The 26,346-nt window shown below is 34.3% G+C and overlaps 4 protein-coding genes and 1 long non-coding RNA gene across 7 annotated transcripts; 2 read left to right on the top strand and 3 right to left on the bottom strand.

The window, feature by feature from the left end:
* Window positions 1-104: 104 nt before the first annotated feature.
* On the top strand, window positions 105-2,117 carry LOC108455413 (uncharacterized). The gene is made up of 2 exons (XM_017753970.1): window positions 105-329; window positions 390-2,117. Exons 1-2 carry the CDS (start codon window positions 105-107, stop codon window positions 2,115-2,117), a joined length of 1,953 nt encoding a protein of 650 aa, XP_017609459.1.
* Window positions 2,118-4,182: 2,065 nt separating this feature from the next.
* Window positions 4,183-4,749, top strand: LOC128280424 (uncharacterized). Its single transcript, XM_053018573.1, has one exon. It carries the CDS (start codon window positions 4,183-4,185, stop codon window positions 4,747-4,749), a length of 567 nt encoding a protein of 188 aa, XP_052874533.1.
* Window positions 4,750-6,986: 2,237 nt separating this feature from the next.
* Window positions 6,987-8,813, bottom strand: LOC128280856 (uncharacterized). Its single transcript, XR_008271044.1, has 2 exons — window positions 8,611-8,813; window positions 6,987-8,354 (listed from the first exon to the last, which is right to left on the bottom strand). It is a non-coding gene; the product is annotated as an uncharacterized LOC128280856 (long non-coding RNA).
* Window positions 8,814-11,952: 3,139 nt separating this feature from the next.
* On the bottom strand, window positions 11,953-15,724 carry LOC108454799 (uncharacterized). 3 transcript variants are annotated; one of them, XM_017753377.2, is made up of 9 exons: window positions 15,324-15,724; window positions 15,123-15,238; window positions 14,744-14,797; window positions 14,596-14,620; window positions 14,333-14,455; window positions 13,742-13,908; window positions 13,546-13,615; window positions 13,052-13,135; window positions 11,953-12,243 (listed from the first exon to the last, which is right to left on the bottom strand). In XM_017753377.2, the coding sequence occupies exons 1-9, from the start codon at window positions 15,525-15,527 to the stop codon at window positions 12,160-12,162; spliced, it is 927 nt and encodes a 308-aa protein (XP_017608866.1). In that variant the 5' UTR covers window positions 15,528-15,724; the 3' UTR covers window positions 11,953-12,159. The 3 variants fall into 3 exon arrangements, with proteins under 3 accessions (XP_017608866.1, XP_017608865.1, XP_017608867.1); XM_017753376.2 differs by having other exon boundaries at window positions 13,037-13,135; window positions 15,324-15,723; XM_017753378.2 differs by lacking the exon at window positions 13,052-13,135.
* Window positions 15,725-16,774: 1,050 nt separating this feature from the next.
* Window positions 16,775-20,387, bottom strand: LOC108454716 (mitochondrial import receptor subunit TOM20-like). The gene is made up of 6 exons (XM_017753264.2): window positions 20,112-20,387; window positions 19,928-20,006; window positions 19,665-19,834; window positions 19,504-19,551; window positions 18,760-18,858; window positions 16,775-17,168 (listed from the first exon to the last, which is right to left on the bottom strand). The coding sequence occupies exons 1-6, from the start codon at window positions 20,205-20,207 to the stop codon at window positions 17,025-17,027; spliced, it is 636 nt and encodes a 211-aa protein (XP_017608753.1). The 5' UTR covers window positions 20,208-20,387; the 3' UTR covers window positions 16,775-17,024.
* Between the last annotated feature and the right edge of the window lie 5,959 nt (window positions 20,388-26,346).

Raw genomic sequence — 26,346 nt, 5'->3', positions numbered from 1 at the left:
AGGAAACAACCATGCTTTTCATTAATACCTTGAAGGCACATTTTATTAATCACATGTTGGGAAGCGCAACTAAGAGTTTTTCGGACATAGTTATGTCCGGTAAAATGATTGAGAATGCAATAAGATGTGGAAAGATAGAGACAAGGGAAAGTACCAGGAAGTCAGCCCCGAAAAAGAAAGAAAATGAAGTCAGCAATGTGAATATGGGTTATGCGAAACCAATCATGGTAAATCAACCGAAAGTGGTAGCCACGGGCCAGCAAGCTTCGTCAAAACAGGAGCCCAATACAAAGCAGAACACGGAGAAGCCCCAGTTTACTCCCATTCCAGTAACGTATCAGGAGTTGTATAAAAGTTTGTTTGATGCACACGTCGTATCTCCTTTTTAGTTAAAGCTACTGCAACCCCCATACCCCAAGTGGTATGATGCAAGTGCTCAATGTGAATATCATGCTGGAATTGCGGGACACTCGATAGAGAACTGCACCTCTTTTAAGAGGGTTGTCGAAAGGCTCATCAATATGGGTATTGTAAAATTCGATGATGCACCTAGTGTAGGAAATCCGTTGCCCAATCATACTGATAAAGGGGTAAACACAATAGTTGAGAATATGGGGAGGAGAATTAAGTTGGATGTGGCAGAAGTGAGAACCCCGATGAGGGAGGTTTTGAAGAAGATGGTGGAGAAAGGTCTAGTCATGCAGGACTTTGGGAGCAAATCCCTAGAAGCAAGAAACTATTGTGAATTCTATGGAGAGGAGGACCATGAGATAGAAAAATGTAATGAATTTAGGGCTTTGGTACATACTCTAATGGACAACAAAAAACTGGAGTTCTTTGAGTTTACTGAGAAAGAAGATGTATGCTCCTCGGAGGAGGGGTTGATAAAGAAGGTTTCTGAGGTCAATCACCCAGTGGTGATCATTTCGCGACCGAAAATTAATGAAGTCGGAGCAAAAATTACACCTAGAGTTGTAATCCAGAGACCCGCGGCTTTTCCGTATGAGGATAACAAAAAGGTACCTTGGAATTACAACTGTAATGTGACATATCCAGGGGAGGAGAGTCTGGTCAGCACGCCAAATACAAAGGTCGAGCCTGGAAAAGGGAGGTCCATGATGATTGAACAAGGGAAAGAGATGACAAAACCACTGGTTAATGAACCAGTAACTGAAGAAGAAGATAAAGAATTTTTGAAGTTCCTAAAACACAGTGAGTATAGTGTTGTGGAACAGTTGCATAAGCAGCCAGCACACACATCGGTACTAGCTCTGCTCCAAAAGTCGGAGGTTCACCTAAATGCATTGATGAAGGTGTTGAACGAGACCTATGTTACTGAAGATATTTTAGTGAACAAGCTAGACCGCCTTATCAGTAACATAAGCGCCGATAACTTCATCTCCTTCAGTGACGATGAAATACCACCAAGGGGCATGGGATCCATCAAGGCTTTGCACATCACCACTCGTTGCAAAAGGTATACACTGCCGGGGGTATTAATTGATAATGGGTCAGCACTGAATGTTTTACCCTTGTCCACATTAAATAGGTTACCAATTGACAGCTCTCACATGAAGACATGCCAGAACATAGTGAGGGCATTTGATGGCACTGAGAGGAAAGTGATGGGAAGAATTGAGGTACCTCTGCAGATTGGACCAAACACATACGAGGTAGATTTCCTTGTGATGGATATTACGCCTTCTTATAATTTCTTGTTAGGGAGGCCTTGGATTCACTCAGCAGGGGCAGTACCGTCATCGTTGCACCAAAAGTTAAAGTTAGTGACGGAGGGCCGCTTGATAACGATAAATGCTGAGGAGGACATTATTGCATCTGTTACTAGTAGTACACCGTATATAGAAAATGATGATGAAGCAATTGAGTGTTCTTTTCGGTCATTGGAGTTTGTAAATGCAACTTTCATCATTAAAGGGGGCAGGGTCTCAATGCCAAGAATATCTGAGGCTACGAGGATGAGCTTGCAATTAATAGTGGGAAATGGAGCATTGCCTGGAAGAGGACTTGGAAAGTATCTTCATGGACGAGTTGAGATACCAGTTTTGGCTGATAAACAAGATTGCTTTGGCTTAGGGTATAGGCCAGATGCAATGTAGAAAAGAAAGGAGATGGAAAGGAAATGGAAAGGAGGCAGAAGAGGCGAAGAGCGCGACTGAATGGGGCAGAAGTTGAGTGGGAATCAATGACTTTTCCCCATATATCCTATACATTTGTGTCAGGTGGAGTTATTTATCCTGAATTGAAGATGACAAGAGAGGGAACAGCTGAAGACGCAATCGAAAATTTGAATATCAATGTCATATCTGAAGAGAAAGTGATGAAACATGACTTAGCAAGCATTCGCCCTTATGAGCCTAGAAGTGTTCTGAACAATTGGACTGCAGAGGAAATTCCTGTAGTTTTTAGTACTAATACAGAGTAATGTTCAAAACACACTTGTTGTTTTAAAAGCTTAGAAGCAATAAGAATCTTTTGCAAAATAGGCTCATGTTCAAAACGTTTATTTCAATATAAATACACTTTCATGTCTTATTCTGAGCAAATATTCTTTTATCTTGAGCAAATTTTCTTTTCTTGCATTTCATTTATAATCATACCATACAAATAAAGCTATACTTAGGTTCATTTGTTTGTTGGATATTCTTTTGTGCCTACAATAGGTCTCTAGATATCAATGGCATGAGTGACGTTGTTATAAACCCGGAGTTCCTTTTTGAGCGAGACGTGTGTCTGGAGGGATCTCGAGATTTTAAAAATGATGAAGACTGTAGCTTACCTGTGGATTTGTTAAAGATGGTAGAACAGGAGGAGAAACAGATTCTACCCCATAAAGAGACAATTGAGAATGTGACATTGAAAGAAGGGAAAGAGGTGAACATTGGAACTTGCATAACTGAGGAAACAAGACGGGACCTCATTGATTTACTGCAAGAGTTCAAAGATATCTTCGCGTGGTCATATCAGGACATGCCTGGGTTAAGCACTGATATTGCGGTGTATCGCGTCCCTATAAAAGAAAAGTGCAAGCCTGTTTAACAGAAGCTTCGAAGGATGAGTCCCGATGTTGCAGTAAAAATAAGAGAAGAGGTCCGGAAGCAATTTGATGCTAGGTTCTTGCAAGTTGTTAATTATTCAAAATGGGTAGCTAACGTCGTCCCCGTCCCTAAGAAAGATGGAAGGATGAGGATGTGTGTAGATTACAGGGACTTAAACAAGGCCAGCCCAAAGGACAACTTCCCTTTTCCTCACGTCGACACTTTGGTGGACAACACGGCAGGTTACTCACTGTTCTCTTTCATGGATGGTTTCTCTGGGTACAATCAAATAAAGATGCATCCTGAAGATATGGAAAAAACCACATTCATAACCTTATAGGGGACTTTTTCCTATAGGGTGATGCCATTCGGGTTGAAGAATGCGGGGGCAATGTATCAAAGAGCCATGGTAACCTTGTTTCATGACATGATGCATAAGAAAATTGAGGTCTACGTCGATGATATGATCGCAAAATCCCGAACAGAAAAGGAGCACATACAGGTTTTGAGGAAATTGTTCCTAAGATTGAGGAAGTTTCAGCTAAAGCTCAATCTAACAAAATGTACTTTTGGAGCTAGGTTAGGGAAGCTGCTTGGTTTCATAGTCAGCAAAAAAGGAATCGAGGTCGACCCCGAAAAAGTCAAGGCTATACAAAAATTGCCTCCGCCACGCACTTAGAAGGAAGTTCGAGGTTTCCTGGGAAGACTAAATTATATCACCCGCTTCATTTCACAGTTGACTGAGAAATGTGACCCCATATTTCGCCATCTCAAGAAACACAACCAAGGCGTGTGGGATGATGAGTGCCAGAAAAATTTTGACAAAGTTAAACAGTATTTGTCTAATCCCCCAGTGCTAATGCCACCTAGCCCTGGTAAGCCATTGATATTGTATTTGACAGTTTTTGACAATTCAATGAGATGTGTGCTCGGTCAACATGATGAGACGAGAAAAAAAGAAAAGGCGATATATTACCTCAGTAAGAAATTCACTGAGTGTGAACTGAGATACTCGTCAATTGAGAAGTTATATTGTGCCTTGGTTTGGACCACTCGGAGATTGAAGCAGTACTTGTTGTACCACACGACTTGGCTAATCTCAAAATTGGACCCTTTAAAGTACATGATGGAGTCAGCTACTTTGAGTAGAAGGATGGTCCGATGGCAAATTATTCTTTCCAAATTCGACATAGTTTATGTGAGTCAAAAGGCTGTGAAAGGGAGTGCAATAGCAGAATTTCTAGCCAGCAGAGCTTTGGAAGATTATGAGCCTTTGAACTTTGATTTCCCAAATGAAGATCTAATGTATGTGGCAGCTGCCGAAGAGGACACCTCAGAAGATCATCCATGGAAACTGAATTTTGACGGAGTATCAAATGCCGTTGGTAATGGAATTGGGGCATTCTTGATATCCCCAACTGGAGATCATTATCCATTCACTTGCAAATTGGATTTTAATTGCACGAATAATATGGAAGAGTACGAAGCATGTATCATGGGAATCCGTGCAGCCATCGAATGTAAAATTAAAGTGTTAGAGGTGTATGGGGATTCTGCACTGGTGATTTATCATCTCAAAGGTGAGTGGGAGACAAGAGACCCAAAGTTGATCAACTATCGAGAGCTAGTTTGGGATCTAATTAAGGTGTTTGATGATATCACTTTCTTTTATCTCCCGCGAGACGAAAACTAGATGGCAGATGCCTTGGCTACGTTAGCTTCTATGATTAGAGTAAATGGACGAAAGAATATGAAGCTGATCCAGATGAGTATTTATGAGGCTCTAGCTCATTGTTGCAATATAGACGACGAAGAGGAAAGAGATGATTATCCTTGGTATCATGATATTCTACGATATGTGAAAAAACGTAAATACCTTGATCAGGCAACGGAAAATGACAAAAGAACATTGAGAAGGCTAGCCAGTGACTATGTCTTGGATGGAGAAATCCTGTATAAAAGGAGGAAAGATCGGGTACTGTTAAGGTGTGTTGATGCTATTGAAGCTAAGAAAATCCTGGAAGAGGTCCATGAGGGTGTCTGTGGGACGCATGCCAATGGGTTCACAATGGCTAGGCAAATCATGAGATTCGGGTACTATTGGTCCACAATGGAAGGAGACTACATCAGCTATGCCAAAAAAAGTCATAAGTGCCAAATTTATGGTGACAATATCCATGTGCCTCCTTCACCCCTTCATGTCATGACTTCTCCGTGGCCTTTTTCAATGTGGGGCATGGACATCATTGGGCCAATTTCACCGAAGGCTTTTAATGGACATCGATTCATCTTTGTGGTCATCGATTACTTCATTAAATGGGTAGAGGCTACTTCATATGCCAACGTCACAAAGTCGGCAGTTAGCAAGTTCTTGAAAAAATAAATCATATGTCGATATGGCATGCCAGAAAGGATCATATCTGACAACGCGTTGAATTTGAATAACAGCGTGATAGTAGAGGTCTGCAGGTAATTCAAAATTAAGCACCATAACTCGTCACCATATCGCCCGAAAATGAATGGTGCGGTTGAGGCAGCTAATAAAAATATTAAGAGGATCGTGGGGAAAATGACTGAGACTTACAAGGATTGGCACGAAAAGTTACCATTTGCTCTTTATGCCTATCGAACATCTGTCAGAACTTCTACCGGGGCAACACCTTACTCATTGGTTTATGGGATGGAGGCAGTTTGGCCCATTGAAGTCGAAATTCCTTCTTTCCGGGTTTTATTAGATTTGAAGCTAGACGAAGCAGAATGGATTCAGTCCCGGAATGATCAGCTGAACTTGATTGAAGAAAAGAGACTGAAGGCTATCCGTCATGGTCAAATGTACCAGAAGCGAATGATGCGAGCTTACAACAAAAAGGTTTGCCCCAGAGTATTCCGTGAGGGGGACTTGGTATTGAAGCAAATTCTCCCTATGCAAAAAGATTTTAGAGGGAAATGGATGTCAAACTGGGAAGGACCTTACGTAGTAAAGAAGGCTTTTTCTGAAGGAACACTGATATTAACTGAGATGGATGGTAGGAGCCTGCCTAACCTAGTAAATTCGGATTCAGTCAAGAAGTACTTCGCTTAAGAGGTGAAAACCCGCAAATGGCGCCTTGAGACCAAATGGGTTTTGAATTGAAAACCCGAAAAGGGCAATTCAAATTTTGACCAAGGATGGGCCAGGAGGTAGTCTTGCTATGCTGGAATTAATGAAGAGGAAGTACGCATGTCTTGGGGCATCGACAGAATACGCTAGATCTCCTAGGCACATGATAAGCTCAAAATGGTTTTCGTGGAGTTCATACGGAGGAGCTTGGGCTGTGATATCTGAGGCGCTCATTTTTGTTCCTCTTTACCTATTTTTGTACTTTGGCAATATTTGCTTCCTGTAATTAATCTATTTTTCTTGAATTATGTTCCTAATAAACTTCAGTTTTGACCATCTTTATCTTTATGTCCACATGCTTGTATTGAGATAACGATTAATGGACTAATAATACTTTTGCAAAAAAGGTTTTTCATGTTACTCTGGAAGTTTTTAAATGGTATAAGAACCTGAAATAGGACTATCGTTTAGAACTTACCCGGCTTAGCGGTGGAATATTTGTGTTCAAATTGGGATTATCTCTTCAGTCAAAAATATTGATTGAATAAGAAAATAAGATGTTGTGAAAACCAAATCATAAGAGGGGATCATGATGTTTTTCATTAATGAAATGGTGGGCGTACAAATCTGGTCATAGGGCCCGAGGAGTGGTGTAATAGACCGAATTGATGGAAGAGGGGTTTTGAATATGGTACAAATCTTAGGTTCTAGAAATATAGTGAAATAGACCCTGAAGTTGCGATAGGGCAAACCAGTTGAGCAAAATGGGTTGTGTCTGTGGGTTTCGCTAGTCGAGCAGGAATGCAGCATAATACGATGTGATAAAACTCTGATGAACAATGAGGGATGCCATTTTAAGATTTTAAAAAAGAATCATTCTCATGACGTTTCTACATTCATAAAGCATCATGTCTAGTTAGGAGCATTTGATTTATTTCGATCATAGTATCCTAATTATTTGACATAAGCATGGATATATGACACCGAGTCTACAAGACATGTCTCAAAGGACAGTGTAGTAGCATTGGTGAAGTCAGATCTTATCTCTCTAAAGTTGCAGCAGAATAGATCGAAGATTACAAACCTTATCTCCCTGAAGTTGCGGTGGAGCAGGCTTAATACGCAAGTCTTATCTTCTTGAAGTTGCAGGAAGCAAACTGAAAGTTGCAGATCTTATCTCCATGTATCGGCTATGGAGCAGATCGAAGATGGCGAGTCTTATCTCCATGTATTGGCTATGGAGCAGATTTTAGCCACCAACCTTATCTTTCTGAAATTGCAGAGAGCAGGTTGAAGATACAAGTCTTATCTTCTTGAAGTTGCAGGAAGCAGACTGAAAATTGCAGATCTTATCTCCATGTATCGGCTATGGAGTAGATCAAAGATGGCTAGTCTTATCTCCATGTATCGGCTATGGAGCAGATTTTAGCCACCAACCTTATCTCTCTGAAGTTGCAGAGAGCAGGTTGAAGACACTAGTCTTATCTTCTTGAAGTTGCAAGAAGCAGACTGAAAGTTACAGATCTTATCTCCATATATCGGCTATGGAGCAGATCGGAAATGGCAAGTCTTATCTCCATGTATCGGCTATGGAGTAGATTTTAGCCACCAGCCTTATCTCTCTGAGGTAGCAAGAGCGCAGGTTGAAGACATAGGTCTTATCTTCCTGAAGTTGCAGGAAGCAGACTGAAAGTTACAGATCTTATCTCCATGTATCAGCTATGGAGCAGATCGAAGATGGTGAGTCTTATCTCCATGTATCGGCTATGGAGCAGATTTTAGCCACCGACTTTGTCTCCCTGAAATTGCAGTGGAGCAGGTTGAAGTCACAAACCTTATCTTCTTGAAGTTGCTGTAAGACTACTTAAAGAAGAGGAGCACCGAAGAAGTCAAAGATTCAGCAAGACCGGGCAAAATTGGTCCTTTTATGGTATTTGCTCCGTTCTTGTTACACAACAACGAGCAAAGAGGGGCAGCTGTAGACCCAATTTTTAGCCCGGGCCCATACATATACAAAAACCAAAAAATAAAAAAAAAATATTTACAAATAATAAGCCCAAAATAAAACAACCCAAAACTAAGCTAATTTTTCAGCAAAAAAAAAAAAAGAAAGAAAGAAAGAGTTACTGCCTCCCCTCAGCCACTGCCCACGTTCTCTACCCATACTCCATGCCCCTCATTCTCCACAACTTCACAACCTGCATTTGAACAAAAAAACAGCAATAAACTATTTTTATTTGGCTATAAAGCCTTCAGATTTTGTGGGGAAAAGGGGTTTTTTTTTTCCTTTTGGGTTTTTGAGGGAAATTGTACACAAAATACATACCAAATCAATAGAAAGCAACCAAAACATACTTCAAAAGGTGATTTAAGGTCTCCTTTTTTTCTTTCGATTTTGTTTCTATTTCTTTTTTTCTCTACTGTATGTGAACAATATGAGAGAGGGAGACTCACCGTCGTACTCGCACTGTGGGAGGGCTTCGTCTGTCATCGGATTTGGGGCTGGAAAGCAGAGGGGAAAGTGAAGGAGTTTAGGCATACTCCAAAGCATTTAAGGTTCTTTTAAAAAAGATTAAAGGGGAATAAAGGTTAAAAATGTTTCTTTTTGAAAAGCAAAAAAAAAGGCTTTGAAACAGGTTGAATTTCAAATGAAAATGAAACAGAATTGGGGGGTTCAGTAGGCGCGTTTGACTTGGTCCGTGCATTTTACCTTGAATGGGTAATTTTCGCGGCCAGTCCTTCCTATTTGCACAAGTTTTTTAATTAACCCCGATTTGTGTTTTATTTATTTTATTAAATCGTCCCCGCAATTTGTACGATGCTTCGATTTGGCCCGCGCCTGAGTGCTGAGCTTGGGGGTCTAGATGATTTGTGCTTTTGGTCCCTGTGCATTCGTGCACATTGCACTCCAATCCCTTTTCTAATTTCAATGATTTGTTTTATTTATGAAATATCCCCTTTATTTTATCTTTTATTTTAATTGAGTTTTTTATTTGTATAATTCATTATTTCTTTAATTTATTTAGCATTCAACTTTTAAAAATTTATTTAAACATATGTTTTGAATTACTTCTATTATTATTATTATTATTATTATTATTATTATTATTATTATTATTATTTGTTTCAATTGTAAAGTATAATTTTAAAATTCTATTTTATGTAGTATTATTCTAAATTCTTGTATAATATTCAATTAAAATACTTTTATATTTTATTATTATACATATATAATTATGATGAAATTAGTTTTATTTCATATACATTGTTAATTCTATTTTATTTTTATAGTTACTTTTAAATCTATTTAACATATATATATATATATATTCAAATCATTATGTAAATATTCTCTTTTAAATTTTTTTATATATATATATTTTTAAATTTATTTATGTATAATTCGGTTCTCTTTAAAAGATCAATGTATATTTTATTAATTTAAAATATTTTAGTATCGTGGTGTATATCATTTGCATTTTATTTTATATGTTTTTCCCATTTTCATATATACATGTTTAGTTAAATTAACTTGTCTATGTTCTATATTTTTTCCCCTTACGTAATATATATATATATATATATATATTTTAATAATTATTCATATATTGTTAGTTTTTATATGCATATAAGTTATTTCAATTTCGCTTGAGTTATTTCATTGTATATATTTAATAGTCTTTAAATTGTCTATATCATTGATTCTTAATTCTTGTGTTGTCTTGCATATTATGGTGTCTTTAAATTCATTTTTTTTTTGTAATTATCAATCGTAAAAAACCTCTAAAACAAAGGCAATGTTTGGCATTTTGGAATTTGGAAAATTGTGCCCTAACGTGTTGGGCTTCAATTTTCCGCTTGCCGAAAATAGTCAAATGCTCCTTTAAAATTTCATTTATGTTTTTCTAAATTTTAAAATAAAGGCAATGTTCTATGTTTGGAAATTCGAGAAATCGTGCCCTAACGTGCTGAGTTTTGTTTTTTTCGTTGGGCCAAATAATGGAATACCCTTTTCGTGGCGTTTTGGAAATCGTAAAGTGATCTCAGCTTTTGGGAGGCTTAAAATATCATATCCTAACATGCTGGATGTGGTATTTTATTCCTTCGAAATGAGTGAACCTTAAAATTCAATTCAAATTGTTCATACATTTTTTAAAGGAATCGTATTTTAAATTTTTTCTAAATTTTTGACGATAAGACATTCCATAATCAATTGGTACCAATTTTGGGCGTTACAGGGGTGCTAACCCTTCCTCGTACGTAACCGACTCCCGAACCCTTTTTCTCAATTTTCGTAGACCTAAAATTATTATTTTAATAAATCAAGTATTTTATTAAAACGATCAACCTCAAGGTGATCCGATTACACCTCAAAAAAGGTCGTTGGCAACTCCATAATTCGTTTTTAAAGTCGATCCTTATTTTTTCCAAAACTTTAAAAATGGTTTCCACAATAGTTTTGTTGAATTGAGACAACTACACTCGATCTGCAAGCGGGGATGGCAAAGACATATGAAGCGTGAGAGTAACAAATATGCTAATCTGATGGTCAGAATGGGACGATTTTCGAATGAAGAATTGTGTGTTTTTGACGAACCACCTAATGCAGAAAGACGGGGAATTTTAAGTTCATGCTACGTGTTAATTTATATAGCTACAATGTAAAATCTTATGAACCTGTTTTCTCCTTAAAAATTTAAAACATTATTATTAATATAATAATATTAGACTTATTCAAGTTGATTTTTGTATAAAATCAAATTAATCATAAAATAATTATTTTAAAAAATGAAGAGGCAATTTCTAAGAAAATACAAAAACAAAAACCATTTTTCCTAAATAATTTTCCGTAAAATAAGTACACATTTAAAGACCACAAAGATTAAGAGCTCTTCTTTGGCTAGTCTTTAGTAACAAACTGCTCACAAACTTTGAAAGACACAGGAGAAGACAGTTAACTGGTAATTTTACTTGCGTTTTTTTGTGATGACAATATAGAAGGTACCAGACACGTTCTTCGGTCATGTTTTCATGCATTAAGCGCTTGGGTTAGATTCATTAAGCCCGATATGCTCGAGAAATTTTTCTCACTAAATATCAACCTGGGTTCAAATCCCAGGTTATAAGATATAAAATTAAAATAAATGTATTAATTGGAGTTCAATTAACGGCTATAAAATATAAAATTAAGAATACTAATTGACGATTAACAATTAAATTTCAATTAAAATAACCACCAAATAGTAGCTAAAAGATATAAAAAAAATATGGTTAATAAGAGCTTCAACAGCCATGGTAGTAGCAAAGTCGTCGTATCTTGATACTAAGGTTTTGTTTTGTTTGGTAGAGTAAAAAGAAAATTGGAATGATGGAAAATTAAAGGGGTAGAACACTAGGATAGAAAACATAAATTTTCTTTCTAAAGATGTGCTTGGTACAAGAGATAGAAAAATAGAAAGAAAATCCATCCATTGCTTAGTAGAGTTGAAAAATAAAATGAAAAAAAAAAAACATTTGAAAATTACATAATTTTGAACTAATATGCATATCTCTCTCATTTTCTTTCCTCTCACCATTCCAATTTGGAAGGATTGATTTTATGCATTAAGATGAAAAATAGTCATTCCTCCTATTTTCTTTCCTCTCGCTTTTCTTTCCAACCAAGTCCACACAATTTTTTTTTCCATTTTTTCACTCCCTCCTCCCATCCTTCCACTTTTTCACCCAACCAAGCACACCCTAAAATCATAGTTCAAATCCTATAAACCCATCCCCTTCTAATAATAATCATAAGAGTTTTTGTCAAAATAATAATAATAATAATAATAATAAGAGTTAACATGAAAGTTGGAAGAGTTATACAAAATACAATACCTTTGCTTGAACTCAGTTACTATAGATAAACATTGATGTTGATCTCTTTTGTGGAGGTGAACTGATTCGACCTTGAATCCGAATGAACCATAGGCCTGATGTGCTGTAAGCTTACAAAGAGAAAGAATCTTAAGTGGCTGATGGAATGAGCTCGTCTGCATAGACAGCAGATTCGTTATCATCTTCTGATGCTATCCAGTGCAATTTCGGTCCCTGCATCATACATATAACAAATGGGGGCAAGCCATCAGATTCAGACAAAAGTGTTGACAACATTGCACAAATAGTTTCTTGATTCCCTCTTAAATACAAGGGTTTCATCCCTTCCTTTTTCACCAAGTTACTCATGAATAGGGTGGGCAGTGCGGATTCAGATATTTGTAAATATTTAAATTGCTTTTTTCAGATTTAAATATTACTTATTAGGATAATTTTTAGATTCATATATTCTAATTATTGGTAGTAGCAGATTCCGAGCAAATACAAATATTAGCCCTCGGATATCCGTTATTCAAATCTGCTTAACTTTTGTGGATAACATATTCGGATTTATCTATCCATTATCCGAATCTGTTTTACTTTGCTATCCAAATCCGCTTTATTTTATAGGATAATAAATTCTGACTCGGATATCCAAATCCAGTATCCACTTTACTTTTTTAAGTTTTATTTTAAAAGTTTTTAGACTTATTAAGTTTGGATTTGGATATCTGGCAGATAATTTAATTAATTAGGATTTAGATGTAAATACTTGGCTTCAATTCAAATAATAAATGGATTCAAATTTTAAAGCAAATTTGTGGATTCCAATTTAGATTTTACAAATGTCCAACCTGTTGTCATCCCTACTCATAAAATTCTAAGATACCACAAAAAGCTCTGGTAATAACTAGGTCACTGTTAAAAAAGAACTATATTTGTAACAAAAGCAGGATTTTTTAGGTTATAGAAAGATAACACGGTCCAATTCATTCATCTTACTTGACTCAGGAATACTCAGTTATACCTTTCCAAGCCTTACAATTTTGGGAGAAGCCCTAGTCATGTCAACAACAGTCGAAGGATCAGCAACTCTTATGCCGCCATCAACGACAAAATCAAGACCCTAAGGTAGAAATACAGCTCAATTGTGAGGAAAACACGATCTAGAATAGTACTGATGGAAGCCTCAAATACAACTCTTAACTATTCATTCTACTTTCCAACCAAAAGATTTGGAGGGTAAAATGTTGAGTAGCCGCAGATAAGGTGTAAGCAACAAGTGCTATGAAACAAAATATATAATTTAACTGGCTCCATTCTATTTTCACTTCTCCAAATTATATTTGCATGACATAGACATATGAACTTGATATTAAAATCAAAAGTACAACATTCTAGGTGGTTCATTAAAGAGGGATCCAAGAAAGTTTATTGCTCTCCGAGCATAATTTGTCTGGAAAGTAGTAGATACTGCCATAGCTCAAGGTGAGATTTTAACCTTGTATGATAAATTGAACCAGGCAAAGTTCATACCTCTGCTCCATATATATCAGCTATCACAACTGGATCTATCATCCACTCATTTTCTTTAGGCCACTTGACACTAGCAAAAGGGAACAAGACATTAAGTATAAAATCATAAAGAACATAGAGAATAAAAAGCTGGAGCCATATAATTAGTTTGGTTTATCCACTGGCCTATTAATGTTTGCAGCTTCAGTATACCAACCTTGTGGATATTAAAGGTGCATCCATCTTTTCTAATATTGCTTGACATATAGCATCATCGGGCATACGAACACCTACATTTTTCCTTGCAGAATATTTTGCTGTAGTTGTGCCATACCTCACACATTGTTTTGGCAACTCTTTGGTAGCAGTTAAGATGAAAGTATACTGTTTCCACAGAAATTTTGTTGCAAGTTAAAAATATATTCAGAATAAATTGTGGAACCTATTGCCCACAAATATTCCACTTCATGACCCTGCAATCTAACATGCAGACACGCAAGGAGAACATATTTAGCCAAAAAGGTCATAGGTTCATAAGAGTTCATCATGTTTGAAATCCCACTATGATGTGTTCATTGATTAGCCAACCATGGGGAAGCAGGAAGATAATAAACATTAAAGCCATTAAGACTAAGTGCAGAACAAGAAGAATTTCTGCAAAGAAGCCACAATAAGTGGATCCTACACCTCATCTTAACAATAAATAACAAAGCATTCCTTCTATTCTGGCTCTGTTATGCCACCAATGGCTACTTAAGGTTCCTTCTGCTAACAATAATAACAAGAATAAGACAAAGAACATTCTTACAGGCCCAGGCAAGCAATGCTTAACAGCTCGAAAAATATTCGCATGACCTTGGCCATCACCACGAGGGAACCCCGTCGTATAAGTGTCAATGTCTCGAAGAGAGCGGCATAAAATACTAAGTGGCTGCACAAAGCCATAATCAGTAAAAAGGACATGAAAAAAGCAAAAATAGATGCATGGAAAATTTTGGTACTTCGCTTCTGATTTGAAAAAAGCGCCCAAAAGCAATGTTAGCATCAAGTTTGATAGGTATTGAAATTTACCTTGGAAGGTTCAATGTTTTTTATTCTGCAATAGGAGAATATACAACAGCTTTTATCAGCTAAAGATTGAACTCAGATAAAGGTTTAAACCTATAAAATTAGTATAAAAAAATAAAAATAAAAAGGAAAATTGCTACCTGTAACCTACCTTCGAAGACGTTCAATAGCTGAATGGCTTTTCAAATGACAAACTATAGAATACCTACATATGAACAAAGCAACATTAAATTGAAATTAAGAAATTTCAAAAGGACGTTGTAAGGCCCTGTTTTGACCCTTAATTTTTCACATTGTGTTAATTGCTTCAATTAAAAAAACAATCAAACCTAAAAGTACTAAACTGCAACACGTTCAAATGTACTAACCATTTCAGTCAAAAGTAAATGATGCAAAATTTTCCTTTTTAACAGAACACTAAATTTTGATGTTTTCATTATATTTTTTACATCGAAACATGGTTTTCGCTTCTAGAAACCAAAAATAAAAGTAAAAGAAATAATAAGAGAAGTAATGTTGATAGCTCTTACACAGTATCAGTAGGAATAACACCAACAGCTCCTTGGTTTAAAAGTTCAATTACAGGTTCAAGTTTCCAGTTTTCAGTTCCCGAAGGATCGACTTCCACGTAAACCAAATCATCTATCTGTCAATTTCAATTTCTTCAACTTTCTTTTTCACTTTAGTTTTTTACAGATCATAAACATGACTAAATTGAGAAGAAATTAGACCTTGGAAACGCGAGGAGCAGAGTACTTGAGACGTTTCGGACTCCTTTTAGCCGCCATAGCTAAGACGCGAAGCCTAGTGAGTTTAGCACAGTCGAGGCGGACACGGGTGGGATACGACACCGCACGCGGCGGAGCGAGTGCGAAAAAGTGGCGAAAGGAAAGGGAGTGAGTGGATTGGGTAGGGAACAGTTTCGTTCCCGCCATTTGCAGGAGGCACGAATGAATGCTTTAGTTTTATCTGGAATTGAGAAGAGGTTTCAAAAAGCAGTTAAGAATGATGATGAATCAACTGTTTTTGGTTCACATTTTATAGAGATCAGCCAAGTATGACCGGAAGCAGCAAGAAATTTCGATTTATTTTATTTATTGCCACAATATAGGCCTAAATAAACCCAACTTCTATTAAAATGATCTTAGGCCCGTATGACGGTTGTTTTCCATCCAAATCCACCAAGCCACTACAATTTACAATAATTAAAGAAATTATCAGCTGAAAAGCTAATCTAAATTAGAACTGATATGATATTCACTCCAATATCTAAATTTGCAAAAACCACAAATATTAAATTCACACTATCCACTCTTATCCTTCAATTATCTAAAACTCTGGTTAAATACCATCCTTTAAAAACAATTCTCAATTGGGTAAATATACATTTGGTATATGAATTTGATTTCAAGGTTTAAATTAGTATCTAAAGGTTTTTTTTTATCCAATTAGTTATCTAACTTGAACTCAAGATTCAATTTAGTACCTAAACTCCTTTTCTTTTCTTTTTTTTGTCAAATTAACTACCTGGTACCTAAACATTTCTTTTTGTCAAATTAAGTTACCTAAACTTGGCTTTTTGGTTTAAACATATGCTTAAGAACTAGTTATCTAGTTCAAATTGGTTCAAATAAATCATTTATTGTAACTATTAATTTAGACCAGAAAGCCAAGTTCATATACCCATTTAGACCAAATTAAACTTTAAGTATCAAATTGAACCTTGAAGCTAAATTCAATTAGGTACCTAAACTTGGCCTCAAGACTCAATTTGGTACCCAAAATTCCCTTCTTCTTTTTTCTTTTTTTTGTCAAATTAAGTACTTAAACTTGCCTTTTTAGTTAAGATATATGTTAAAAACTAGCTACATAGTTCAAATTGGTTCAAATAAATCATTTATTGTAACTATTAGTTTGGACCAAAAAGCCAAGTTCAATTACCAATTTAAACCATAAATGCCAAGTTCATATATCTAATTGGACTAGATTAAATTTTAAGTACCAAATTGAACCTTAAAGCTAAATTCAAATACCTAACTGAACCCAAAAAGAAAAACTTAAAGTACCAATTTAGATCTTAAAGCCAAATTCAGGTAGCAAAATGTATATCTACCCTTCTCAATTCAATCCAAAGATCCTTCTAATATTGTTTTTTTTTTTTTTAATATACAAAAAGAATCACTTTTCCCTATTGACAAATTTGAACAAAAACAAAAAGTATAGATTCGAATAAATAATCAACAGAAAAATTTTTCATGTTAATAATCACTCAACTATTCTCCAAATAAAGCAATTGTACTGTAAATGACTAGTGTTCAAGCATTAGCCGAGAAGCACGAATAAGGTCAAAAAAACTAAACTAACATAAATTAGGGCTGCTTGAATCAATGCAAACAGCATTTAGATGTCGGGGCGTTGCTTGCATCCTGTGATTATCGTGGTGGTAGTGGTGGCAGCTGTGAAGATGGTATCTGAGATTTTGCAAATCCAACCCATGCAACAATGCCAACAGCAAGGATTACCCATCCGAAAATGTCGTATTTGAGATCACTACTTTTCTTATTTTTTGTAGCAGTCTGCAAGAAGGTAAACAGAGAATTCATACAAAGGAATAATATATAAAAAAAAAAAAGATCATGGCCTTCAAGTAACACTGCATACAAATTTGCACTTCAAATGAAAGAGAATCGTAACATGGTTGAAACAGTGACTGAACGTATGCTCATTCTTAGCTAATAATCCCCTTATTCATCATAAGAAAAGCATTTGATGGGAATTTGAGAAAATCCAGCAGCTCAATCAGCATTCTGCAAAAGTAAGCTACATGAAATCCGTTATCTCCATCTCACTAGATCAATGTTTACATTGTTAGGTTACTTCCTGCCAAACTACTTACATTTATGTGATATTTTGCAAGCTTTTACCCCTCTTCATTACCAAAACCACTCGTGCACAAAAGCATTCTAGGTCTACATTATGCAGGATTCAATCATCTAAAAACAATCTCCTGATTTGTCCTCCGCTGCTGCAGCTTTCCTCATTTCAGCCATGCTCATTTTAGGGTAGAGATGTGTCGTTTCTAACTCAATACATGGTAACATAAAGCATGATTAGACCTTTTGCCATTGTAATAATATCTCGTGCCTTGGTATCAAACATTTCCTCCATAGCACGTTTGTATCTACCTACTCTAATCCTGTGATTAATTGATTACCACTTTGCTCAAGTTTTCCTTCACCAATAAAAGCTCAAAAGCCCAAATGTCAATAATGGCTCTTGTAAACTTAAATGCACTGGTAATTAAAGAAAAATAAAAAGTATAGCATAAGCTTGTGGTTATTGATCCCACCTGTTTGGGCTGAACCTATTTTAGAGTCGAACATTAGTTCAATTTCGATTCTCTAACTAAGGCTTAGGTTGTGAATTTATTTCTTTCCTTCGTTTTCATGATTATACTTTTATTTCAGTTGAATTTAGCTTCCTTCTAAGAATAGGTTTCCTCTTTATGTGATAAAATTGGTCCTAATTTGAAGGGACCTATGAAATAATAAAATGCTAAGCAGAATTTCTATCAAAAACCTTAAAGAGATTCAGGTCTCTTTTTAATGAGACCTAAGCTTTCAATCTCTCTTCAATGGGCAGAAAGGTTTCAGTCTCCCTTTAACGAGCTGAATTATCAATCACCATAAGTCATTCCAAGAATCATGATAAAGGGAAACCAATCGATTTTGACTTTCTCGTCAATCACCCAATGACTTAAAACTAACCTATACATCTCATCTCTCGCTGCAAGAATTCCATTATAAAAGACAAAAGCCATGAGCTGGATCCTGCTCCTAAGGAGCTTCGGCATGCACTTCCACATGTTGCATGGAAGCATAACTGCATGTCCCCTAAATTAACCTTAATAAATCAGCAATCGATCTAATATTAAATGTTGTTTCACTGAACCTATAAACAAATTTAAAAGTCAATCAAGGAAAAACATAGACAAAAAGATAACTATGTGACCTTTGCCCTTTACAAAGCCTCATGCAAGCCTCAATGATAAATTAAGCAGCACTTGACAACGTAAACCACAGAGACATGATAGGGTCAAAAGCAGGGGAAAAAAAAAGTGAATATAAGAAGAAATGGAATGCAAAAGGAAGAAACTCTAAGGACTACCTTTGCTGAGCTGGAGGTAGAAGTAGAAGTAGAGGGTCCAGCACCAAGCATCTGTTGACCTAAACCTTGCTTAATGATTTCCTGGTGTAACTCTGGAGCCTGAGGTAACAGTAAGAATTAAGAAATCAAAGGTAAGGAGGATTGCAGAGAACAAATGGCGCATGGAACATTTTGAACTTAATACCTCCCTCTAGTTTGGCTTTAAGAAACCTCTTAACTGATTGGCTTCAAACAAGGCAGAAAATGTGTTCTGTACAATTAATTTGTCCTAAGGTAGTCATGTTTATATGCCCTTAGAATGCGTCTATTACCACAAATCTCAAGTTTTATTTATTCTGAATTTTATCAGTGTAAGATATATAGGCAAACAAAATCTAGACTACCATTACTAGATATATTTCTATATAATACCGAGCTATATCCATATGCATCTGAATTTCACAGCATTCGGCCAAAAAAAAGAATGGTTGCAATCATTTCAAGAGACGTTAATGTGCAAGTTAACCAGTAGGATCAATACAAAGGGTGGAGCAATCTTCTGCAAGGTTTGCAAACTATTCCGCATTTAACATCTAAGGACAACACAAGGAATTTATCTAACAGTCATGAAATAGAATCAATATGCTCCATCTCACACTTCCAAAAGTAAATACATGTTGTACTCGGCCATTGAAAGTTAAAAATCAGATGAAATATAAGCATTATTTAAAGAATAAATCGTACCAAGTATGGAGAGAGACCTACCTTAGCAGATATTTCCAAAGATTTCAGGTAAATTTCATTGCTGGGATCCTACAAATACAAAGCTACCAAGTTAAAAAAAAAGAGCATTCAAGCAATGAATCTATAGATCCACCCATAAATGCAGTAATTGATACTTTAGCCAAACAAAACTACAGAAAAACCTCATCAACTGCTTGCTGGAAATATTGAGCTGCCTTTTCGAAGTAAGGCCTGGCCTCATCTTCCTTGTTAGTCAAAAATGCAAAAGAAGTCTGAGCATTTCCCAAACACCATAAAGCATCATGCTTTTTAGGGTTAATCGACAAAGCCTCCTCTAGCTTCGAAATAGCATCTATTCACAATTAATTTTTAGTAACCAACAAAATTAATATTTGAATTACCAATGAATGAAATTAAATTTTATGTGTATATATATTATGAGAACCTTGAATCATTTTCTGTGAATCTGGAACGCTTTGAAACTGAGACAACTCAAGTAAAGCTCCAGCCCATCTTGTTAAGTTCTGCAAACAATAAATATAAATTAAAAATTAGCCAAATATCAATTTTAATTGGAAAAAAAGAGGAAGAAGAAGAAGAGAAAAGATCGACAGAAGGAGGAAGCGAACGTCGGCATCGAGAGGATTAGAAGCGTAAGTAGCTTCGGAAATTTTAAGAGCTTGCTCGAAAAAGTGCAGACTATCGAGCTCACTCGACGATTCCATGGCTGCTCGTTCTAACTTCTTCTTCTTCTTCTTTTATCGGGTTCGATATTTCTTATATAATAAGCTTAGAGAAAACAGTGATTATGGCTTCTTCTCAGTTCCGACCACAATGGCGGCCAATTGGAAACTGCTGCTAATGTTCAGTTTCCGTTAAAGAAAAATGGAAAACAAATAAATAAATAAACTGGGTTTTTCGGGTATTTCACATTTAAGGGTTATAGTCCTCTTTTCTAAAATGGGCTTAGGATGCAAATATAGGATAATATTGGGCTTGGGCTTGTCTCTGAATAAATTCATTTTGGCAGTCAAGCTTCAACTAATATTCGAATTATTGTTTTGACCAAATAAAATATTCGAATTAATGACTTAATATAAATATATTAAATATATATTAATATTAGTTTTCTTATCCAACGGTACGTTGTTGATTGTACGTATCAATTAAAAATATTAAATTATTTTATAATTTTATAATTTATTTTATATATTTTGTAATTCAATATTTTATTTTATAAAAATAATGTCTTAAATTATTATATATATATATATATATATGATATATACAATTTCTAATATTATATCCATCATTTTATTACTTATTCGTATTTCATATAACGAAGGTATAGTCTTTTTTTTCTTTCCATCAAATAAAAAAAATTCAATTCTATAGAACAATCTTTATTATAATAAAATCTAATTAACATAAAAATCCTTATAAATAAGAATCTAATTAGCATACATTATAACATAATAAACTTTAATTTTTGTAGTTAGTTTTACAATTTAAATTTTTAAAAATATATTTAATATAAGTATTTATGAATTTTATATTAATAAAAATTCATATAATGAATTAGAATAAAAATTTAATTTAGCATAGTGAAATTAACTATTTATTAGTCAAAAAGTTTTTATTTAAAAATATTTTATGAAACAAATTAAAATTAAAATTAGTCCCAAATATATTAAAAAATTAATTTTACGGTGTTTAGCACAATCATACATAATTTATAAATTTAAATTCATTAAAAATAAAACATTCGTTTTAAAATTGTACAACAAACATGCATGTATGTTGGTATTAACACTTAAAATTTTTGAAACATTTTTAATTCTAATCAAGTAAAATTAAACATTTTAATTTCTTAACAATATATTAAAATTTAAAAAAATAAACTATTAAATATATTTAACAATATTTGTATTTTTAATTTATTATTTAAGCTATTTTAGTTAATTGGTTAATTTTATTTTATTTTTAAATATATTAATATTTAAATTATATATTTAAAATATATATTAATATATGTATAGTTATTTATTATATTGATGGTAGAAAGTTTTAACTCCATAAGTAATGTTAGGATTTTGTCATGTATCCTTAAAATGATTAAAAAAATAAATAATATATGTGGAAAAATCTCAACCCTGCTAATGGAATAAAAACTTTCAATCGCCATATATACTTTTATAAATTATAGAGATGTAAATACCCCTTGGGTCTTGTACATTTCGGACATGAAAAAATTGGTCTTTTAAAAAAAAGTAAGTAAATTAACCCCTGGACGTTTTGATTGTGAGCAAATAAAGACAACAATAATAGTGTTGATGATTTCTGTCAAATTTGTCTAACATGAATATAAGAAAAAAAAAATAAAACTTAAACAAGAAATCCATTAAATAAGAAATCCATGTGTCATACTCTTTATGTTACAACGATTACGACAATGCTTCTCTCTCCAACTGAATATATAAATACCTATCATCTTGTTCATCTTTTCTATTCTATTTTCGCTTGTAATTCTTTTCTAATTCATACTCGAAATTTACCAAGTTTTAGAGATAATGATTTTTTTTTCTTTTTTGTGTTCATTAGAAACATGAAACAAAGAGTTCATTAGAAAGAACACATTGAAAGAGAGATTTCCACTCAGTACAAACAGATATAGGTCCAATTCAAAGGGCATCCTCCTAGTTGGATACATTTAGTATTCAGAAACATGAGTTATTAGTTTGTTGTTTATTTGGTCTTCTATCTCTATTTTGGATTAGTATAGTTATTACTCTTATTTTTTAATAGCTTCCCTAATTTCTAACAGCTCTTTAAAATTCTGATGTATCACTTTGTATTTAAGCATCACATTTAATTGAATAAGATTGGCTCATTTTTCCATTCCACTACAAGTTTCTATATGGTACCAGAGCCTTTTAAACTCCAACGAGTAAAGAAACGACTCTTTTGTTAACCCGCAACAATGACTCTTTTTTTCAAACAGGTGATTTCTTCTCTTGGTTCTTGATTTTCAATTAAGTATCTTAGCTTTCTTCACTTCTTTTTTTATGTTGAGGTATCTCGTATAGGAACCTCATTAGTTCTCTCACAACGGAAATATATTGAAGTCATTCTCTAGTATGCTAAATTGCATGAAAGTAAGGGTGTCTCCACCCCTATGAGTTCTGCACTTCCACAATTCTCCAAAGATGTCTCATTACCGACAGATGCCACTCAATATAGGTGAGTTCTTGGAAAACTTCAGTATTTATCATTCATATGGCCTAGCATATCTTACTATGTTAATAAACTATCCTAATTCATTCATACACCAATTGAACAACACTGGAAAGTTGTAAAATGGGTCCTCCAATACCTACAAGAGACTCTCATTATGGTTTACAACTTTCTCACATGACAAATAATAACCTTCATATTATAGTGCTTGTAACACCCCTATACCTAAACCGATCGTCAAGTCCGAGCTAAATCGTGCACATTCATTGTAATAGCCCAATTTCAGTGAAGTCAGAATCGTGATTTTGTAACCACAAATCCAAGCTGGAAACATAAAATATTTTAATATTATGAAATGATTACTAATGTGATAGAAAGGTTGCATGAGAATTTTGATAGGAAAATTTTATCAATTATGTGCTTAATTGTAGAAAGGACTAAATTGCATAAAATGCCAAATTTGAATTCTAATAGCTATATGGGTTAAATAGCTATGGAATTCAAAACTTCAGGTCCTTATTTGGTAATTATACCATTGAATAAAAATATGTAGATATTTTTGGTGAGTAATCCATGGAAAAATTAGAAAAGGTTAAGGATTAAATTGGAAAACAAAATAATTAAAAGATGATAATTAATTAAATAGAATTATCATCTTATTTTCATATCATCTTCATCCCCAAATTTTATGGAAGCCCTAGGAGACAGAAAAGGAACTTTTCAAGCTTAATTGGGTAAGTTTTCAAGTCTCATTTTTAGTAATTTTTGTATTTTTGAGATCAGGGAAGCTTAATATGCTGAAATTTAAAATTTTATGGTAGAAAATAAAAGGTTGTTGATAGATAAACAACTTTTACAAAGTGAATTTACATGAAAACATGATTTAGGGACTCAATTGAAAAATGATGAAAACCCATGATAAAATTCTGATTTTTACGAAATTCATGGGCTACTATTATGGTATAAGAAATCGGTAGCCTGGAAATAAGGATTAAATTGTATGAATTTCATTTTCCGTTCCTAGGAACGAAATTGGAATTTACAAAAAGTATGAGGGCAAAATGGTAATTTTGCCTAGGGTGTAAATTGAGTTCAATGGAATATGAAATGTGTTAAATTGATGATTAAATTCAATTATATAGATCCAAAAAGATCGAACAAAGAGTTAGATCGTGGAAAGGAAAAGATTTTGGATTAGTAGATTTCAGTTACGAACAAATATCGATGTAAGTTCGTATAACTTAAATTAGCATAGAAATGTGTTGTTTTGAATGTTATATTACATTGAATATGTTATATGTGATTGTATATATGAAATGTATGGAAATTTCAATGGAAGAAATGGTATCTGTTAGAAATTTATTGAAAATGGTTAAATTTCGTGTGAATATTGAATTCCGATGGATAAAGGTGATTTCCTTGATAAAACTGCATGTGTTGCAGAATGGCTTTAGCCCAGATGGGTAATTCGAAATAAGTCTCTAGAGTATATGTTTCAATTAGGATTTAGCCTGGACTGGTAATTCTAATTGACTGGATTTAGCCTGGACTGGTAATTCAGAATAAACTCTATAGAGAATTCTTTGTCACTGAAAGGATTTAGCCTGGATTGGTAATCCTGACAAAGCTCTTAGAGTGTATGTTACAGACAGAATTTAACCTGGACTGGTAATTCTGCTGCATGTTATGTGACTCGAAAGTGTACATTAATAGGTACTATTGGATATGAATTGACGGATAATGGAATTGTACATTTTGAATGTACTATCGGAAAGGATAAAATGATTAATGAGACATGAGGAATATGAAATGAAAAGAGAAAAACTTGATGGAATATGGTATGATGAGCTCATCAATGCATTATGAATTTTTGTGACTAACATGTTTGATTGGATGTATATGGTTAGGCAAAATGTCATATTTAATGGAAAGTATGGTTATGAGTGGTTTAAATGTTAAATATTATTGGTAAGTTAAATTCTGGTTATACGAGCTTACTAAGCATATAATGCTTACTAGGTTTATTTTTCCATGTTTTATAGTGCTCAAAGCTCGTGAAGGTTGGATAACGGTCGGAGCATTCATCACATTATCCTCCCACTATTTTGGTATAAATGAAAATCTTGTTTTGGTATAATGGCACGTATAGGCAAATTTGACCAAATTATGGTTTGTAAATGTTGAATTTAATCTAGCCATTGGAATGGCTAGGGAAACTTGTTTTTATGTTATAGATGGATATAGAATAACACATGTTCATGTACATATAAGTATGAATCTATATTGAACAACTCAAGTTACATAGGAGCTAAATAAAGTAAATAAATTAAGATGAAGGTAAGTGATTTTATACAATGACAATGGTATAATGGCTTTGTGTTTATGCTTGAATTGGTTGGAAAATATTTGTAAATGATGGTGCAGGAAAATGACAAAGTTTGGGTGAGAAATAAGGTTAGGAAATGGCCTTATTTCGTTCACACGGGTAGACTGTGACAGCCCTAATGTGACCCTAGTCGGGAAGTGGTTTCGGGGCCACAAAACCGAGTCATAAAAATAATTAGCTGTCATATTTGATGCTTATTATATGTATATATACATGTGTGAAAATTTTATATTTGAATTTTGTTTAATTGTAGGTGAATTTTAGTAAATAGGACTTATGTGAGAAAATTTAGAAATGTGCTAGGCAAATGTAAAGTGGCCTATTAATGCATGTTATAGAAATGGAGGGTTTGCATATCAAATTGCCCAATATTTGAGCTAGTGGCCGGCCATGCTATGGGGCATAGCATATTTTAAGCATGGTGTGCTAATGTGGTATGTAGGAAACAATAAAATAAAAAGCTAGTAATAAAGAAATGGAAAAAGGAAAATGATGGAAAACAAAGAAAAAAAAATGTCCATCCTTTTTCATTCTTCTTGACCGAAATTCAAAAGGAAAGAAAGGAGGAAATGTTGAAGAGATTCGCCATGCTTGTAGCTAGGTTAAGGTAAGTTTGATGTTGTTCCATGAGATTCATGCATATTTTTATGTTAGTTTGAGTTCTACCTAGCCCATGGTTTAAATCTTGCTATGTGATGAAGATGATACTTGGCCATGGGTGTTGTTTTCTTGGTTGGTGTTTGTTTCATGCTAAATCTAGATGAACAATGGGGGTTGTCATTTAGGTTAAGATCAAAGAAATTAATCTTGTTAAAACTTTGAACTAATAATGCCCATATGTGTGATAGCCAAACATAGACTTTGTTTAAAGTCTTGGTCAAAGGCCGGTTAAGTGTTTTGGAAACGATTAAGCTAGGTGTTTGATCTTTTTGGTTCGCATAGTACATAAAATGTTGCTAGATGGAGAAAAATTCGGCCACAAGAGGTGTGCTAAGGCGAATATAATTTTGTATATTAATGAGTAATGCATGTGTTGAATTGATGGAATGGAGAGGATGTTTTAATAGTGCATATATGTGTATTAGCCAAGTTTTGAACTTGAAACAAAATGGTATTTGGTCAATACAAATGACCATACTTGTAGAATGTATTAAGTATGCAATCGGTCTCAACATAGACATGCATGTTCGGCCACACGAATGAATGCATAGATTGATGTTGTACATTCGGCTATAGGTAAGCAT

Source organism: Gossypium arboreum, chromosome 9, assembly GCF_025698485.1.
Source record: "Gossypium arboreum isolate Shixiya-1 chromosome 9, ASM2569848v2, whole genome shotgun sequence".
NCBI classification, from domain to species: domain Eukaryota; kingdom Viridiplantae; phylum Streptophyta; class Magnoliopsida; order Malvales; family Malvaceae; genus Gossypium; species Gossypium arboreum.
Note: the sequence above shows the minus strand (reverse complement) of the source record. Positions and strands in the feature narration are given on the sequence as shown.

What these genes read in the sequence shown, in the direction of transcription:
- LOC128280424 (XM_053018573.1), top strand. Translation starts at nt 4,183, where the DNA reads ATGGAGTCAGCTACTTTGAGTAGAAGGATGGTCCGATGGCAAATTATT.
- LOC108454716 (XM_017753264.2), bottom strand. Translation starts at nt 20,207, where the DNA reads ATGGAATCGTCGAGTGAGCTCGATAGTCTGCACTTTTTCGAGCAAGCT. An exon ending in CTAATCCTCTCGATGCCGAC is followed by an intron (nt 20,007 to 20,111) that starts GTTCGCTTCCTC and finishes TATTGTTTGCAG; the next exon opens with AACTTAACAAGATGGGCTGG. An exon ending in CTACCTCCAGCTCAGCAAAG is followed by an intron (nt 17,169 to 18,759) that starts GTAGTCCTTAGA and finishes ACCTTCTTGCAG; the next exon opens with ACTGCTACAAAAAATAAGAA.
- LOC108454799 (XM_017753376.2), bottom strand. Translation starts at nt 15,527, where the DNA reads ATGGCGGGAACGAAACTGTTCCCTACCCAATCCACTCACTCCCTTTCC. An exon ending in GCTATTGAACGTCTTCGAAG is followed by an intron (nt 14,621 to 14,743) that starts GTAGGTTACAGG and finishes CTCCTATTGCAG; the next exon opens with AATAAAAAACATTGAACCTT. An exon ending in GCACCTTTAATATCCACAAG is followed by an intron (nt 13,616 to 13,741) that starts GTTGGTATACTG and finishes CCCTTTTGCTAG; the next exon opens with TGTCAAGTGGCCTAAAGAAA.
- LOC108455413 (XM_017753970.1), top strand. Translation starts at nt 105, where the DNA reads ATGATTGAGAATGCAATAAGATGTGGAAAGATAGAGACAAGGGAAAGT. An exon ending in CCCAGTTTACTCCCATTCCA is followed by an intron (nt 330 to 389) that starts GTAACGTATCAG and finishes TCTCCTTTTTAG; the next exon opens with TTAAAGCTACTGCAACCCCC.